General features: G+C 53.5%; 2 protein-coding genes across 2 annotated transcripts in view; both read right to left on the minus strand.

The window, feature by feature from the left end:
* Window positions 1–1096: 1096 nt before the first annotated feature.
* Window positions 1097–2288, minus strand: ZNRF4 (zinc and ring finger 4; the record flags this gene model as incomplete). The annotated part of the gene is made up of 1 exon (XM_084248642.1): window positions 1097–2288. Exon 1 carries the CDS (start codon window positions 2165–2167, stop codon window positions 1097–1099), a length of 1071 nt encoding a protein of 356 aa, XP_084104768.1. The 5' UTR covers window positions 2168–2288.
* TINCR (TINCR ubiquitin domain containing) overlaps window positions 2195–15963 on the minus strand; it is a gene marked incomplete at both ends in the record, with an annotated part of 63046 nt that continues 49277 nt past the window's right edge. The window contains one exon of the mRNA XM_084248643.1: window positions 2195–2263. Coding sequence (XP_084104769.1) covers window positions 2195–2263 — 69 coding nt within the window. The remainder of the gene's footprint in view (window positions 2264–15963) is intronic.

A 15963-nucleotide genomic window follows, 5' to 3' on the forward strand; every position in this document is an offset into this window, starting at 1 on the left:
TTAGACAGTCCAGACCACTGGGGAACCCGTTGCTTATGTGGTTTGTCCTTGATACAAACATCCTCCAGGGACCTGTGACAGTACATCAGAAAAGACACAGATATGTGGACCCTGGATGGATTCTGATGCTGTTAAGGCACCGTAATTTTGAACATGATACTAGACTTTGTGGGGTTGTTTTTTAAAGCAGGGTCTCTTCCCTCAGCACCACAGGCATTCAGGCATGGATCAGCCTCTGAGCACTGTGGGGTGATGGGTGACTTCATCGGCCTCCACCCCCTAAAGACTAATAGTACCCCCCCCCAGTGGTGAGGCCCACAAATGTCCCTGGACATCACCCTCTGACCCGTAGGGACAAAAGCCTCACCCCAGCTGAGACCAGTGCTTTAGAGACACAAACTAAAATATTTACAGATGGAAAACCATTTGGGGTTTGCTCCAAAATAAGAAGGGGTGGGGGAGAGGGTTGTATCCAAGTAAATCATTGTTAAATCTGAGCAGTGGGTGCCTGTTGGGGGAAGGTCGTTTTTCTGTTCTCTCTACTTGAATGTTTGACAGTTTCCACGATGCAGAGGAGGAGTACTAGGGAAGCTCAAGCACAATCTTGAGTGCAGTTCATCGCAACTTACATAAGGCGTGCATGTTACATCACCCTCGGGGGACAGGACGGGGTGACGGGGAGAGAGATGAGAGCTCTCCCTAGCACCTTTGCAACTTTTCTGTAAATCTAAAATTACTCCAATGTAAAAGTTTATTTTAAAAAATAGTTTAAGTGAATAACGAATGAGCACAGCAGGATCAGTCAGCAGCCTGAGTACCCAGGAATGGTGGGGGCCCCGTCACAGCCACCGCAGACACCATGAGCAGAGCGGCCCCCATCTCTTCACTCCCCCACAGAAACTGGGAGCCCGCCTTAGACTCAAATGGGATATGCTGCACATGAGTGGCCCAAAGTGCCAGAGGCCGGGGGGGGGCAACCCCAGAGCAGGGAGGGCAAGAATCCACTTTCAAACCCACTTTATTCTCTTCAGACTAGAAACACTCCTCATGTCCACCCTCCCTACCCCAGATCGTGGCCAGCTAGGGGCTGTGGGCCTCAGAGCGGTTCCGGGGGCCTCTCCACAGACTCGTCGACGGTGCCCAGGGATGCGGTGCTGCAGTGGCGGTGCGGGCTGGCTCTGGCGAGCAGCTCCAGCCTGCGGGAGCGCAGTCGGGCTTGGATGGCCCAGATGGGGGGCCGGTGGCCGGGCAAGGGGGGTTCCTCGTCACTGAAGCTTTCCACCGTGGAGTCGGAGCCGTCCTCTGTGGCGGCCACTGACTGCTTGCACACAGGGCAGGAGCGCCGCACAGCCTGGGAGAACCAGGGGTCGATGCACCTGCAGTGGTAGGTGTGGGAGCAGGGCAGGATCTTGAGCTGGTCGCCCTCCTCGTACTCGTCCAGGCAGATGGCGCACAGGTCATTGCGCCGGGTAAAGGTGCGCACCTGGGCCCGCTGGCAGGCCTGCGGCTTGGCAACCAGCCCCCGGGCCCACCAGGCCCACAGCCAGTTCCAGAGGTGGCGCAGGACGAAGAAGGAGGAGGTGACCAGGGCCAGGGCCCGGCCCAGGACCCAGGAGATGGCCAGCACAGGGTGGCAGTCCAGCTCGGGGCAGGGCGGGTAGTCGGGCAGCAGGAGGACTTGGGCCGACTTGTCGCAGCGTGAAATGACCCGCAGGTCCCGCGAGGCGGCCTCGCCCACGAACACCGAGGGGATGGCGATGCGGCGCCGCAGGGCCTCGTGCACGTGGGCCATACGCACCAGGTCGTCGGAGCGCACGTTGTGCACGATGGCCGCCTCGAAGCCGGCCCGCTGGGCGTTGAGCACCTTGAGGTCGAAGGTGCAGTCATAGCGGCGGATCAGCACGATGGCGCCCAGGGAGCCGTTGCCCGGCCGCGGGCCCTCGATGGGGTGACAGGCGTTGGCTGGCTTCGCCTCCATCAGGTAGCCCCGCACGCCCTGGGGGGACAGAGGGGCCCCGAACAGGGCAGGCATGTCCGCAAAGTCCACTGAGCTGGAGTTGCCCTCTAGCACTGCCCGCACCACCGCCTGCGAGGGCACCAGCAGCGCCAACAAGACCAGCGAGGTCCTGAGCACCCGCGGGGCCAGGGCTGGCCACTGCTGCCTCATGGCGGAGCCTCCCTTCTGTTGTTGGAGCTAGGTCCCGCTGGGGACTGCAGGCCAGAGGCCTTCAGGCATCTCCAGGGCCTCCCAGAGGCGCTGTGCCTGGGAGGGAACAGAGGTCAGCTCAAGTGGGGGCTCAGAGGCAGGTAAGCTGGGTGGCTGGGGCCTGGAGGCCTAGGCAGAGGCAGTCCCTGCTGGCAGCGCCCAGGGCATTGTGTCCCGGAAAGCTGGTCTCAGGAGGAAACCCACCCAGCTGGCCTTGCTGGCAGATGACGCTGGGGCAAAGAGTCCCGAGGGTTCTAGATGCCCCCAGCCTCTGTGACATCGTCCTGCTCCCAGAACCCCTAGTTCCATGGGGTCTGAGACTGATACAGAATTCCTGGGTCTCTGAGCAACCTTGGGAAGGAATCTTCCAGAAGGCTCAAAGCACCCCGGTCTTAGGATATAATAAGACCCAGGGGGTGCCACAAAGTGGGCTGATGACATGGATCCAATGCTCACTCTAGAAGTGTCCTTTCCCAGCGACGCCCCCAGGAAGGTACCAATGTTACCCCCTTTTGGGTCTCCCAGAAAGTCCTGGACTTATTCAGTGGATCCTCTCCCCTATGAGGTCAGTTCTTAAAACCCAAGTTCATACCTTCTCCCTCTCTCACCCTCCTCACTCTGCTCCAGTGACAAGGGTCTCCCCAACATTCCTCCAACATGCCAGGCCTGGTCCTGCCCCAGGACCTTTGCATGGGCTGCGCCCACTGCCTGGAACACCTGTCTCCCTGCACCTGGCTCTTTCTAATGACTTCGATCTCAGTTCTTGTCTTCAAAGTCTAACCAGACATGATTTGGCGGGGGAGGGAGGGCCAAATTCAGGGCCAGCAGCACCTGGTGGGCCTCCAGGCCTGTACCAGCTTTGCTCTCTCCCCTCAGTGCTTCCTCTCCAGCCAGAGCTCCTACTATGCTCTTTTCCTTGGCCAGAGCTTTGGGCATCAGCTTCACTTCCTCCTCACCTCGCCTCCCCAAATCTCCCACTCTCAGGTCTTGACTCCTGGCTCTGCCAGGCTGTGACTCCAGGAAAATCACCGTCTCTGCAGCCCAGTTTCCACACTGGTAAAATGGATATAACAATGAGACACTTATAGGACTAGTGCTGTTGGAATTAAACGAGATAATGCACAACACTTGCTCAGCACGGGGTCTGATTTTACCTTTCTCCCAGAACAGACAGGCCTCCAGCGCAAAACGCTTCCAGTTCACCGCTACAGGGTAACCAGGAATTTTCTGTAATGTCAATCCGCTGTTCACTCCCACGCTCTAAACACTCCCATGGCTCCCCAGAGAGAATTCACACTCCTTTCACACATGATCCCCATGATCAAGCCCCTGCAGTTCTCTAAAACCTGAATGCATTTTTCAAAGATTTGTTTATTTATGCATACAAGAGCTGGGGTGTAGGGTGAGGTGCGGGGGGCAGGGATGGGTAGGGAGGTGAGAGGATTCACCAGAGACAGAGTGGGGATCAGAACAGGTGGATCTGCTGAAATACACTGCTGAGGGGAGCAGCGGGCAGTCAGGAGAGGTCTGCTGCGCCACGTGGGCCAGCTCCCTGGCAGGGGATCGAATTCCTGCTGACTGCAGCTCCTAGCTTCATAGTGCTGAGACTTAACCCCTTGCGCCAGCAGGGAGGCCCCTAAACCCTGAATGCTTGTTAATGCTCCAAATGGATCATGATTTGTCAACCTCTAGAACTTTGCAAATGTTATTCCCTCCGCCAGGAACAGAGTTCTCTTTCCTCAACTGCACTTTGCCAGATGACTACTTATTTTTCGGTTTTCTCAGTTGGTCTAATACCTCCCAGAGTTGCTTTCAGCCAATGACAGACAGAAGAGACAGATGCACGCGGGAGAGGCCCACGTGACAGCAGAGGAAGATGTTGGAGTGATGCGTCTCCTGGCCAAGACTGCCGGCCACACTGGGAATGGGAGGTCAGGCTCCCCAACTTAGCTGGAGGGTGATGGTCCCCCTCTTTGCATGCCAGCTTTATCCTGGGGAAATAGGGAGAAGTCCAGTCCCAAGCTCAACCGGTGATGGAGGGTCCAGAGTGTTTGTGGATTCTGCACAATCACCCTCACCTCACAGAAGGGGAAGCTGAGAGGCTGAGAGGGAAGGGGCAGTGCTGCAGGTAAGCACCGGCCTGGTGGGCCATCAGCCCAGCTCTCCCCTCCTCCACGTCAGGTTGTCCAGGCCCACAGAGATGTGTCTCTGGCCTGCACGATGACAAATACCCTGGGTGTCTACTGTGGGCCAGGCCTAGGACTGGGGATGGAGAGAGAGGGCGAGAAAGAGCGAAGCACAGAGAAAGACAGAGACCAGCAAAGGCCTTGAGAGACACAGATACACACAGAAAGAAACATGAAGCAAGGGGCGAGAGCCTGGTGTTATGCAGTTGTTCATCAAATATTCGCGAAGCGTCTGCTATGTGCCAGCCCCTGGGCTGAGCACGGGGGACAGAGAAGTGACCAAGACAAGACCCAGTCCACGCCCATCTGGGACAGCAGAGGAGGAAAACATTCTAACAAATGAACAAGAGGGGCCTCCCTGGTGGCATAGGGGGTCAGTCTCAGCGCTACCACACGTCACTGCTGCAGCCTGAGTGGATCCCTGGCGCAGCAGACCCCTCCTGTCTCCCCGCTGCTCCCCTCAGCAGTGTATTTCGGTCAGTCCACCTGTTCTGCTCCCCACTCTGTCTCTGGTGAATCCTCTCAACCCCCCGCATCTCTGGCCTACACCCCAGTTCTTATGTGCATAAATAAATAAAATAAATATTTTTAAAAACATTTAAGGCACTAAAAAGATGGAGGAGGAGTAGAAGGGGAAGAAGAAGAGGAAGAAGGAGGAGGAACAGGAGGGCGAGCTCTGAGCAAAGAGGACGTGTCAGGGAGTCTCCTCTGGCTACTTGGCATTTCAACCAAGACATGAAGTTGGCAGCAGGAGACAGGGCAGGAGAAGACCCGCGGTCCAGAAAGTGAGAGCGCAAGGATGCACCCTGTGGCAGGTGGGGGGTGCGTGTCTGATGCAGAGCTGGAATACGGGGTGCCTGCTGTTCCCGGCAGGGAACAAAGAGGTAACTGGCTTGAATCTGGAGGACCTTTAAGTCACGACAAACTGCTTGCATTTTATTGTAAGCACAAAGCAAAGCTTGAATTGGGTACAAGTCGTTTAGAGGGTAGCTCAGCCCAGAAAGTCCTAGGAGGAGGGTGGAAAGTAAGAGAGGAAGAGGAGAAACCACTGCAGGTGTCTGTGGTGGGAGCTGGAGCTCAGCCCCACGGACACCCCCGGGAAACAGTGCACAGGGAGCACTTCACTGTCCTCCCACTGGAGGGCCGGTCACAGGTGGGGGGCCACTGGGGAGTAGCATGAATTCTGTGATGCTCCTTGCCTTACTTGGGTGAGAGCCAACTCAGGCTAGGATGCCAGGGGGCAGATGCGGGAAGCGCGAGGGTCCCGAGGGTCTGGCTAGGCCAAGGGAGGTCAGCCGCAGAGCCCTTAGAGCTCGCTGACCAGTCCAGCTGCAGCTACACACACATGCTTGTTCCAATTCATTAAAATGAAGTAAAATGAAAAATTCAGGTCCACCACGCTCAACACATTTCAAGTGCTCCGTAGCCACATGGGGGTGATTGTGTTGGCAGCACAGATCTAGAACATTCCTGTCATGGCAGAAGATGTTATGGAACAGTCCTGCACAGGAAGGTTTTAAGCAAGAGAGTGACACCATCTGATTGAAGCTCTAGGAAAATCCCTCTGGCTGCTGAGGAAAAACAGTTTGTTGGGGTTGAAGCTGAGAGCTTAGGGAGGCAGGCTGGGCAAGCACCCAGGCTGGGGGTGACAGAGGCTTGGACCAGTGCAGTAGCAGTAGGGGTGGAGCAAAGCTGTCTGGGAATAGTATCGCCAAGGAGTCCCGAGCATTTGGACATGAAAGAGGAGGGGAGAGGAGGGGAGAGAGGGGAGATTCTGCTCTGCGGCGAGAGGTGGGTAGAAGCGGGGCTGCCATCCCCAGTTCAAGGGCAGACACTGAGCACTGCCTGAAGGGGCCGGGGGAAATCCAGGGGTGTCCTCTTGGCAGCTGGACTCCAGTGGCTAGGCCTGGGCCCAGGGAGCATCGGGGCCCTCGGGCACTGTGGTCACTGGCCAGAGTGGCAGCCACGGGGCCGTGATGTAACTTGTCAGGCGGAAGCAGCGCCTTATCCCCAGGCTCAAAGGCACAGCTTGCCTAAATGCTAACAAGTTTTGCCTCCAAATGGTGGCGGAGTATGCGTGTGTGTATGTGTGTGTTTAATTCTGGAATGAATTTAATTCTAATTCCGCCGACTTTGGGGATGGGAAACAGCTGTCTTAATGAGTTAAACAGTGGGTTTAAAATAGCGAGCATCTGTTCACCGTCTGAGCCAGCGCCCGCCGAGGCCACCCGGAGGCTCCGGGGCTCACAGTTCAGGGGGCCCCGGGTGGTGGCTCTGGGGATGATATGAACACCAGGCAGCTTTGCACCAGCCCTGCCAAAGCAGGGTCACCTCCCCCTGGGACTTCAGCCCTTCAACTGCAAAAACAGGAGTGATTACCCAATTTGCTGAGTCGTGTGGTGTGCTGGGACCAGGTGCACAGCGGGAGGTGTCAGACCCCGCCCCAATGGGTGTGGCAGACCATAAACACTTACCACTGCCTCTCAGCGGCTTCCTGGCAGTATTGTTCTGTGTCTCTCTTTATCTGTAAAGTGAAGATAATGGTCATCCCTAACGCACAGAGTAGTTAAAGTTAATTGAGTTGAGAGCAATGCTGAGCACACAGTATGGCCACACATCCCCTGACGATGGGGACATGTTCTGAGAAATGTGTTCAGGCCATTTTGCTGTTGTGTAAATGGCATAGTGTAATGACACAGCCCAGCTGGGACAGCCCTTTGCACACCTAGGCTGTTAGTGGAGGTTGTGGTACCACCCTATATATGTGTTGTGCAGGGTCATGTGACTCTTGAGTTGTGACCCAAGGGAAGAAGAGAAGCCACTCACGTGCAAGTCAGGAGTCGCGCATCCCTGAAATGGCAGGTGCAAAGGCCCTGTGGCCCACCAGAGCCAGCAAGCACGGGGCAGTTTCTCTGTCAATTTGGACAGATAGATAAAGGAGCGACCCGGAGCCCTTAGCAGCGTTTTCAGGCTTTAATGCTCTTCTGTGCCAACTGTTGTGGGGCAAGCCCACAGAACGGCAAGGTAGGGAAGCCGAGGGGCCGGGAGGCTGGCAGGCCTCCCAGCCCCAGACAAATCTGTACATTTCTCCCTTTGGGCTCTCTCTGGCGTTCTCTTGGGTCTCGTGCTCTCATAGCCGCTCCGCCGTAGCCATGCTTTGTGTGACGCCGCCCTTATGGCCCCGGCCTCCAGGCTCAGGTGCGCACACTTACGCATGCCCACACCACACTCCAGGGTCCACCATCAGGTGCGTGTCCGCCACCCACACTCCCAAGCCCTTCTGCATTCAAGGCCACAGGTGATAGAGGCCAGCGGCACAAAAGCCTGACCATCGTCATTTACCCTACAGGCCCATATTGGGGATTCTCCAAAGAGCAAGGGGGCCTGCGTCTGGAGCAGGAGGAGGAGGGCTGATACTCAAATGAGGCTGCAGGTTGCGAGGTGGAGTTTCAGCTTTATCCTAAGGCACTGGGGAGCCCCTGCAGGTCTCAGGTTGGGGAAGAGGGAGATCTCATTTACAGCCCGACTTGAAGGTCTCATCTGGCATCTGGGGCATCTGTGCATTTATTGAGCACTTGCTGGACACCAGCCTCAGGGGGTATCATAAAGAATCTGTTGCTCACTGCCGGTTGGGAAGGAGAGACGCGGAATGTGCCGCGTGCTTCCATCCCAGCTCAGCACGGTGCCGGCCATGGGGGGTGCCGGGTTCTGACAGCCCTGGGTTCAAGTCCCAGCTCTGCCACTTGCAGCCGCTCCCTAGCCTCAACTTCCCCTTCTTGTCTGAGTTGTCTCACCCACACAACAAAATGAGCATGTCCAGCATTTCAATGCATTTTCAACACATTTCAAATGCTTAGTCCTAGTTTCTTAAAAAATGAATTCCTACCTACCACATGACCAGCAATTCCACTCCTGGGTACAGTCAGTCCTCATTTCATGTCACCCATCGATGGTTGGAAACGACAGCCTTAAGCAAAAGGATGCCTGATGGAGTGAGCTCCTCGAATAACGTTTCAGTCAACATGGCTGGGCTGCCTTTTTCTCATCAACATTATAATAAGATGACACTGAACGAGCTGATGTTATTCAAGGGCCTGCTGTATTTACCCCAGATAAACCAGAGCACGCGTCCGTACAGACCAGCCCCGGCTATGTTCCTGACACCCCCTAACTGGGAGCACGCACTGTCCATCAAGTAAACAAATTAGCAAGCGCGTTCCACAGACACCAGGGACATTCCTCAGCCGTGAAAGGGGGCGAAGCACCCAGACACACGCAGCACAAATGAACCTCAAAATCATTGTGCTGAGCAGAAGAAACCAGCCATGAGAGACTGGGCTACCTAGGGAAAGCAGCCCAAATCAGCGATTGCCTGGAAACGGGGTGGGGCAGTACGGGGAACCATTGGGAGTGATGGGTGTGCTCTGTCCTGATGGCTGTCCCGGTGTGTGTGTGTGTGTGTGTGTGTGTGTGTGTGTGTGTGTGTCGCATCCAACTTACACTTTAAATATTTGTGGCTTATTGTATGCAAACTATACCTCAATAAAGCTATAAAAACAAAATGAATAACCACAAAAAACCCACTTAGCCCCGGACACAGGATGCCCGGGAGACAGTGGGGGGCAAGCTGTGTGTGCGGTGGGGGATTTCACATCCATAATGGGGTGGGGGCCAGGCATTCTGGGTAAGGGAAATCTGAGAAGAAGCTTCCAGAATGGAATCCAGGGCCACAAGCTTGCTCCGGATCCTCCTCCTCCAACCCATTTGCCTTCCCCCATCCTGGGAACAGAGCTGGCTTCACCAGCCCGCACCCCACCCATGTCACCCGAAGTAATTCCTTAACGTCCCGCACTCCGCCAACGAGACACAAGATTAATTACGGCCATAAACACATTGGGCATTGCCTAAATATTTCATAGATCTGTGTGTGCACTCACTCACGCGTGTGCTCCTGGGCCGCAGGCTGGCACACACATTTTTTTTTTGCTTTGCTTTAAAGGAAGATGCAAGTGGACAAATGGGGAGCTCCCTCTTCTCCTTTCTCTTTTTGGTCTTTTTTTTTTTTTTATTCTTCCCCCTGCTAGAGGGATTTCTAGGAGAAAGGAGAGCCTTCAGCCTGGAGGTTGATGGAGGGAATCTGCGTCAGTAGCTGATTTTGCAAGGTGGCTGCTGTGCTGGGAGGGTGAGGAGGTGGCAGGGCATCTGGGCCATGACCTTGTTCTGGGGGAAATTGAGGACCCCTGTGTCATTATGGAAAGTGGACAAGAACCCTCGGCCCCTTCCCAAAAGATCAATCAATACTCATTTATTCATTAGACAGATGTTTCCTGAGGCTATTCTGAGTGCAGACTTGGGATCAGAGAGACCCAACCTCTTGCTAGTGTGACCCTGCCTTCACCTCCCGATTTCCCCGTCTGTAAGATGGTGATAATAATAGTATCCCATACCGTGGGCTTCTATGAGGCCTGAATTAGATCTAAAACCCTTACAAAGTTCTCAGTGTGGGGCCAGGTACACAGTGGGTGCCCCGTCAACTTAGTTATCAGCAAGGGGTTATTATTAGTGCTTGCTGAGCCCAGGCCCCCTCTTGGGGCCTGAGATGGGCAGTGAACAAGATGGATAGTTAATAGCACCCCAGGCTCACACCTATTTCTTCTTTCATCTTTGCACTTTACATATGGAAGCTCAAAGTCACATAAAGGTTTGGCCAGGGACTCAACTCAGGATGTAAACAAAGGAACTCAGAGAATCTATAATTTCAGTGTCTCTTCTTTTTGCTAATGCGGAACCTGAGGCCCAGAGGACAGGGAGCACTCCCAGGATCCACTTCCAGGTCTAGCTTTGGGTCTCAAGAGGGACCCCAGGTTTTCTCACTGACTTCCCTGTCTGTCCTTGGCACTGCAGCTACAAGAGCCACTATTGCTCCTGCCTGCAATTTACCAAATGTGACAGCGTCTGGGCCCTGATGTTACAGCCTGAGTCAGTGGCATCTGCAGGGCTGTCACCTCCCATGCTGGGTCTGAATGATGAACTCAGGGTGCGATAGCCAGGCTCTGACTGTGCCAGAGTCCAGCTGGCCATGGGTTTCTGCAGCTGTGGGGGACAGCTAGAGACTCTCAATGACCCCAAAGGTGGACAGATAGAGATCTCATTAGACAGATGTGGAAACTGAGCCTCTGAGATGGAAAGAAATTCTCCCCCTGCCCCTCCCTCCATTGCTCAGGCATACAACTCAGTCCCGTCATGCCAGGCTGGGGGCTGCAAACGACACGTGACTGAGATGGGCTCAGCATTCCAGGCTGAGGGAATAGTATTGTAACAGGGTGGTCCCCAGGAAAGAGGGAGGTTCCCTGCCCCACCCAAGGGAGGGTGGAGCTGAGCAGGAAGAGGAGAAGCAGAAGAGGAGACTGAGGAAGGAAGGAGCAGGATGGAGCCAGAAGGAGACCTAGAGGAGGCGCATGAAGCCTAGAGACACGTAAAGAAACTGTGCTTGTCTTTTGGTCGTGGACTGGGTGACACAGATGTGGGTGAGACCCGTGGGGAGGTGACCATGGCAGCTTTTATCTTGATGTTGATTTTGCTCTTTTCCTTCCGGGCTTGTCCGGTTGTTTGTGACCCTTTTCTGTGGGTCCCCACTGGAAGATGCTTTAGACTTGTAGCAGGCTTTGGGGCCTTGTTCTGGGCCGATCCCATATGGATGGAGTTTTACCCACGAGGGGATGGGTAACTTTGGGTGCTTCATTTAGAAACTAGACTCTTTGCCTTACCTGTATTGTTTCCTAGTTTTATTAAAGTTCCTTCCCATTAAAGTCTCATGTGTTTTGTGTTGATGCGGCGGATGGCAGAACCCATTTAGAATAGGCAGGTTTGCGGGGTTTGGACTGCCCCTCTCCCTGTCCTATAACAGTATGTGCAAATGTCTGAAGACAAGACAGTGCCCAGACTGTGTTGGAAGAGCGATAAGGAGAAAAGTGAGAGGGAGTGGATGCTGGGAGCCCTGGAAGACTGTAGGGACAAAGTGACAGGACCTGTTCTGGGTGTTCACTGGTGCCCTCTGGTGGCTGCTGCAGGGAGGACAGACCTGGGCAGCAGTGGGGAGTTCTAGTTTTACTCTAAGGTGAAGAGGAGACATAGGAAGGATTTGAGCAGGGGAGGGACACAATAGGATGGACAGTGGCCCGGGCAGAATAGTATCCCCCAACAGGTGTCCTCATCCTAATCCTTCTAACCTGCAAATATGCTACTTTACTGGTATAGTGGGGTGAATAACCCCCCATTCATGTCCACCCAGAACCACAGAATGCAACCTTATTTGGAAAGAGCTTCCTTGCATATGTAATTAGTTAAGAATCTTGAGATGAAATCATCCTGAATTTAGGGTGGGTCCTAAATCCAGTCCCTGGTATCCATTTAAGGAGAGGACATAGATGGCCATGTGATGTGGCCACAGACGGTGATACCTCCCTGTGCTCCCGCCAGGTAAGGATACAGACAGCCTCGTCATGGTAAAGACAGAGATTGAAGGGAAGCTGCCACAAGCCAAGGAACACTGGGGCTGCTGGGAGCTAGTGAGGGGTCTATGTACTTAATCACAATAAAAACTATTTTAAAATTTAAAAATCAATAACATCCAGGGATTATTGCTTGGGGGAAAATGCTGAAAGTGTTATGGAACTAGAGAAAAGTGGTACACATAGAAAATACACTCAATATGACCAATTCGTTAATTTTGTGTTATGATTAACTTTTGGTTATGTAAACTCCCCCCCCAAAATAAAACAAAATACAGCCATACATCACTTAACAATGTTTTGATCAATGATAAACTGCACATAGGTCGATGTCCCAGGAGACCCTACTATACAGCCTAGGTGTGAGGTGCACTGTACCATCTAGGTTGTCATTACACTACATGATATTTGCACAGTGATGCAATCGCCTAATGACACATTTCTCAGAACATATCCCCATCATTAAGTGACTCATGACTGGAATAAAACCTCTGCTGCCATCTCTTTGCCTCGGGTTCCCTCCTTGATATTCTGGTGCAATTGCTTCAGAATTTTCTTTGCCGTGTCATTGGTCTGCAGATTTCTCATACCCTCATTCATATATCATGGGCATCAGTCTGCTTCTGCTCTTGTAGCTGGCCTCATCCTTTATCATGGCTGCATAGCTTTCCTTTATGCAAATAGCAAGTGCTACCTGCCCCCTGGTGGTGGGCTTATGATAGTTTTGCTATCTGTACTTCAAAGCCCAAAAGGTGATCCAACATGTCTCTCTGTTGCTTTAAAACAAGGGCAGAGGCTGAATTGGGTTTATTTTGAAATTCAGCAGATGCTGTTGATACATTCCAGTGTCCCTCCAGGTAAGAAAGTGAGTGTTCGGTGTTCCTTCCCCCTCATCATGCTCTCAAGCCAGGGAGGCTGTCCAGGGCTCTCGTTTGGCCTTTGGGCCTCTGCCCCTCCTCCTAAATGCTGCCTAGGCAGATTTCCCTAGAGCCTCTTAAATTAAAAAAAAACAAAATCCAGTGACGCACAGGCTCTGCATGACCTGTCTGCATCCCCTCCCTGCGGTCACCACCTCACCCCTCACTCACTCTGCTCCCCTTGACTCACTCTGCTCCAGTAACCTGGCTCCCTCAATGTTCATCCAACAAGCCAGGCCAGGTCCGGCATAAACCCCGCACCCCAGGGCCTTTGCATGAGCTGTGCCCTCTTTCTAGATTTCTCCTCCTGTTCATCCCCTTTTCCAGGCAATGCCTCAGTTTTCAATCACAAGTCCAAGGTCATTTACTCACTCCAAACTTATTGAGGGGCGAGAAAAAGAAGAGGGGGTCCGAGGGAGAATGTGTGAGAGATTATTTAATAGATTATATAAGCCAGGGGCAGGAGGGCACAGAGAGCTGGGCTTGAGCGGGGCTGGAGGCCAGAAAGGTGTCTGACTGGGGTAGGGGTAACTGGCCCCTGAATTACGGAGCCCTCCAGGCCCCACCAATGTGCTGGCTCTTCACATCAACACTCGCCAGAGATGTGGGAAATATTTTCCCTTCAGCTGACACTTTTGGCAAAATACAATTCCTCCAGCTTTTTTCCAAGCAAAAAACATGTCCATCAAAACCGTCCCCGCAATGCCTGCAGGAGAGACAGGCCGCTGGGTTTGGTCTGGAGAGCGTGGAAAGGAATCCAGAAAGAGACACAGAGACCTCATCTCTCTACAGTTGGAGGGGGACATAAAAACAGTAAGAATAAAGTAAAACAGCAGCTGCTTGCTGAGCACTGATGGGGGCCGCGAGCACAGCTCTGTGCCTGCTTGTCTGCCCCCACAATTCCACTATGATACCCCCACTTTTCAGATGAGGACACTGAGGCCCAGAGAGGGAAACACACTTCCCCAGGGTCAAACAGCAGAGTCAGAATTTGGACCTTCATCCTACTTGCCTTCTCCAGGGATGCCTGGAAGCGTCCCTGCCCAGAGGGACAAGGGAGGAAAGGAAACAGCCCAAAGGCTCAGCATAGGCAAAGGTTTCACGCTGGTTCCTTTTAACAGCTCCTGCTTCGGTTCGTGTCCCTCGGTTAAGTCCGTGTGGACCCCAGAAGGAGGTGCACAGCTGAGAAGTTCCCTGGTCACGGTGGTGATGGGGACAGTGCACTCTTGGCATCCCCCAGCTGACCAGCATACCGTCTCCTACTGCCCACAACGTCCCTGTTCCATCCTAGACCCCATAAGTCCCCAGGTCACGGATGAGTGTGACAGCTGTGCAGCCTAAAGCAAGTTGCTTAACCTGTCTGTGCCAGTTTCCCTGTTGTTAAAATAGATCTAAAAAATAATCCCTTACTTTTCAGTTTAAAATGTTAATGTTCAAAAAACATTTGGGACAGGGCTTGGCACAACTGTAGGAGCTTGCAAATGTGGGCTATAATTAGGCAAAGGATCCCTGATCAAGCAGTAGGCGAGGAAGAACATCTTCCTTCCTCCCGGAACGCCGAACCCGGAGAGGCTCGACCTCTGGAAAGGTTGCAGGAAGGCGGCGCTGCTCCCGGAGTCCCAGTGGCCGCCTGCTTCCACCGCGAGGGACTGGCTTTTCTAGAACGTTGCCCCTCCTCCCAGCTTCGGTCCCGAGCCAGCGCGCCGCATAAATCCCGCTTTACGGCTGTTATTGACGGGGAGCGGAGAGAGCAGTACTAGCAAGGCCCAATTAATTTTCCCGTCTGGCATCTGTGCGCCGGGCGAATTTCTGAGTTCCCGGAGGGGAGGGGGCAGAGCGATCTGGGCACAGGCCAGGCTGAGGACAAGGTCATGGGCAGGCTGGGGCCTTCTAGACCCCCAAGCCAGGAGCACTGTTCAGGGCTTCCCAGATGTTGAGCTGTGGGCTCTTGTCTGGAAGGAAGAGTAAGACATGGCTGTACACTCTGGGTATGAGGTGGGGGTTGCAATTTTTAATTTGGTTGAAATGAGGGTTTCACCATGGAGACGTTTGAGGGGGAAAAAAAACAAAGAAGTGAGAGAGGGGGGAGCCTTGTCACTCTCTGAAGGAGCAGCTCCCCAGCAGCGGGCACAGCACCTGCAAAGGCCCTGTGGCAAGATGGTGCCTGTGTGTTGGAGGGGCTGAGAGGCGGCCCCAGGGGTAGGTGAGGTGGCAGGCGGCAGGGAGGGCAAAAGGGTGGAGGTGAGGGCAGGTCAGAGATGGTGTCCAATCGTGCAGGGGCTGTGGGCTGTGGGAAGGACTTGGTCTTTGACCTTGAAGGAAGGGGCAGCCCTGGGGGACTGGAGGCAGAAGTCCTGCTCCCCCATACACACACACACACACACACAACACAGACTCAGGTCTCAAGGGTGCCCTCTGCTGGCCATGGAAGAACAATTGGAAAATCCATATTGAAAATAAGTTATTAATTCTCCCTGTTGGAGCCCCAAGCTATGAGTTGGTGGATCCTTGCTCTTTAAAAGGACAATTAGCCCTTGGAAGAGGCACCAGAGCCCTCTTTTCTTTCCCAAGGTGCTTTCCGACTTCCTGCAATGGTCGAAATGGTCTATCTCTTCCCTGCCCCACCTGGGAGTTCCCAGGAGCTGTGACTTCTGAGCTGTGAAATGTGTCCGACAATGGTGGAGTTGCATTTCAAATTCACTTAACTTTTTCATTTATTTTTTCTAAATGTGGAAAATACACATAACTTAAAATTCACCATCTTCACCATGTTTAAGTGCACAGCTCAGGGGCATTAATCACGCTGACACTGTTGTGCAACTGTTCCCGCCCTCCAGCTCCAGAACACTCTCATCTTCCCAAACTGGAACCCTGTCCCCATTAAATGCTAAGGCCCCTTCTCTCCCCCAGCCCCTGGCACCCACCTTCTACCTCCTGTCTCTAGGATGTGGCTCCTCTGGGGCCCTCCTGATGGGTCACACAGGATTTGTCCTTCTGTGTCTGGCTTATTTCACTGACCATTGTGTCCTCCAGGCCCATCCACGCTGTGACCTGTGTCAGAATTTCCTTCCTTTTCTTTCATTTTTTTTTTTAAAGATTCATTTCTATTTATACAAGAACTGGGTTACAAGCCACAGGCATGG

The sequence above is a fragment of the Talpa europaea genome (assembly GCF_964194135.1).
Source record: "Talpa europaea genome assembly, chromosome: 12".
Classification (NCBI taxonomy): domain Eukaryota; kingdom Metazoa; phylum Chordata; class Mammalia; order Eulipotyphla; family Talpidae; genus Talpa; species Talpa europaea.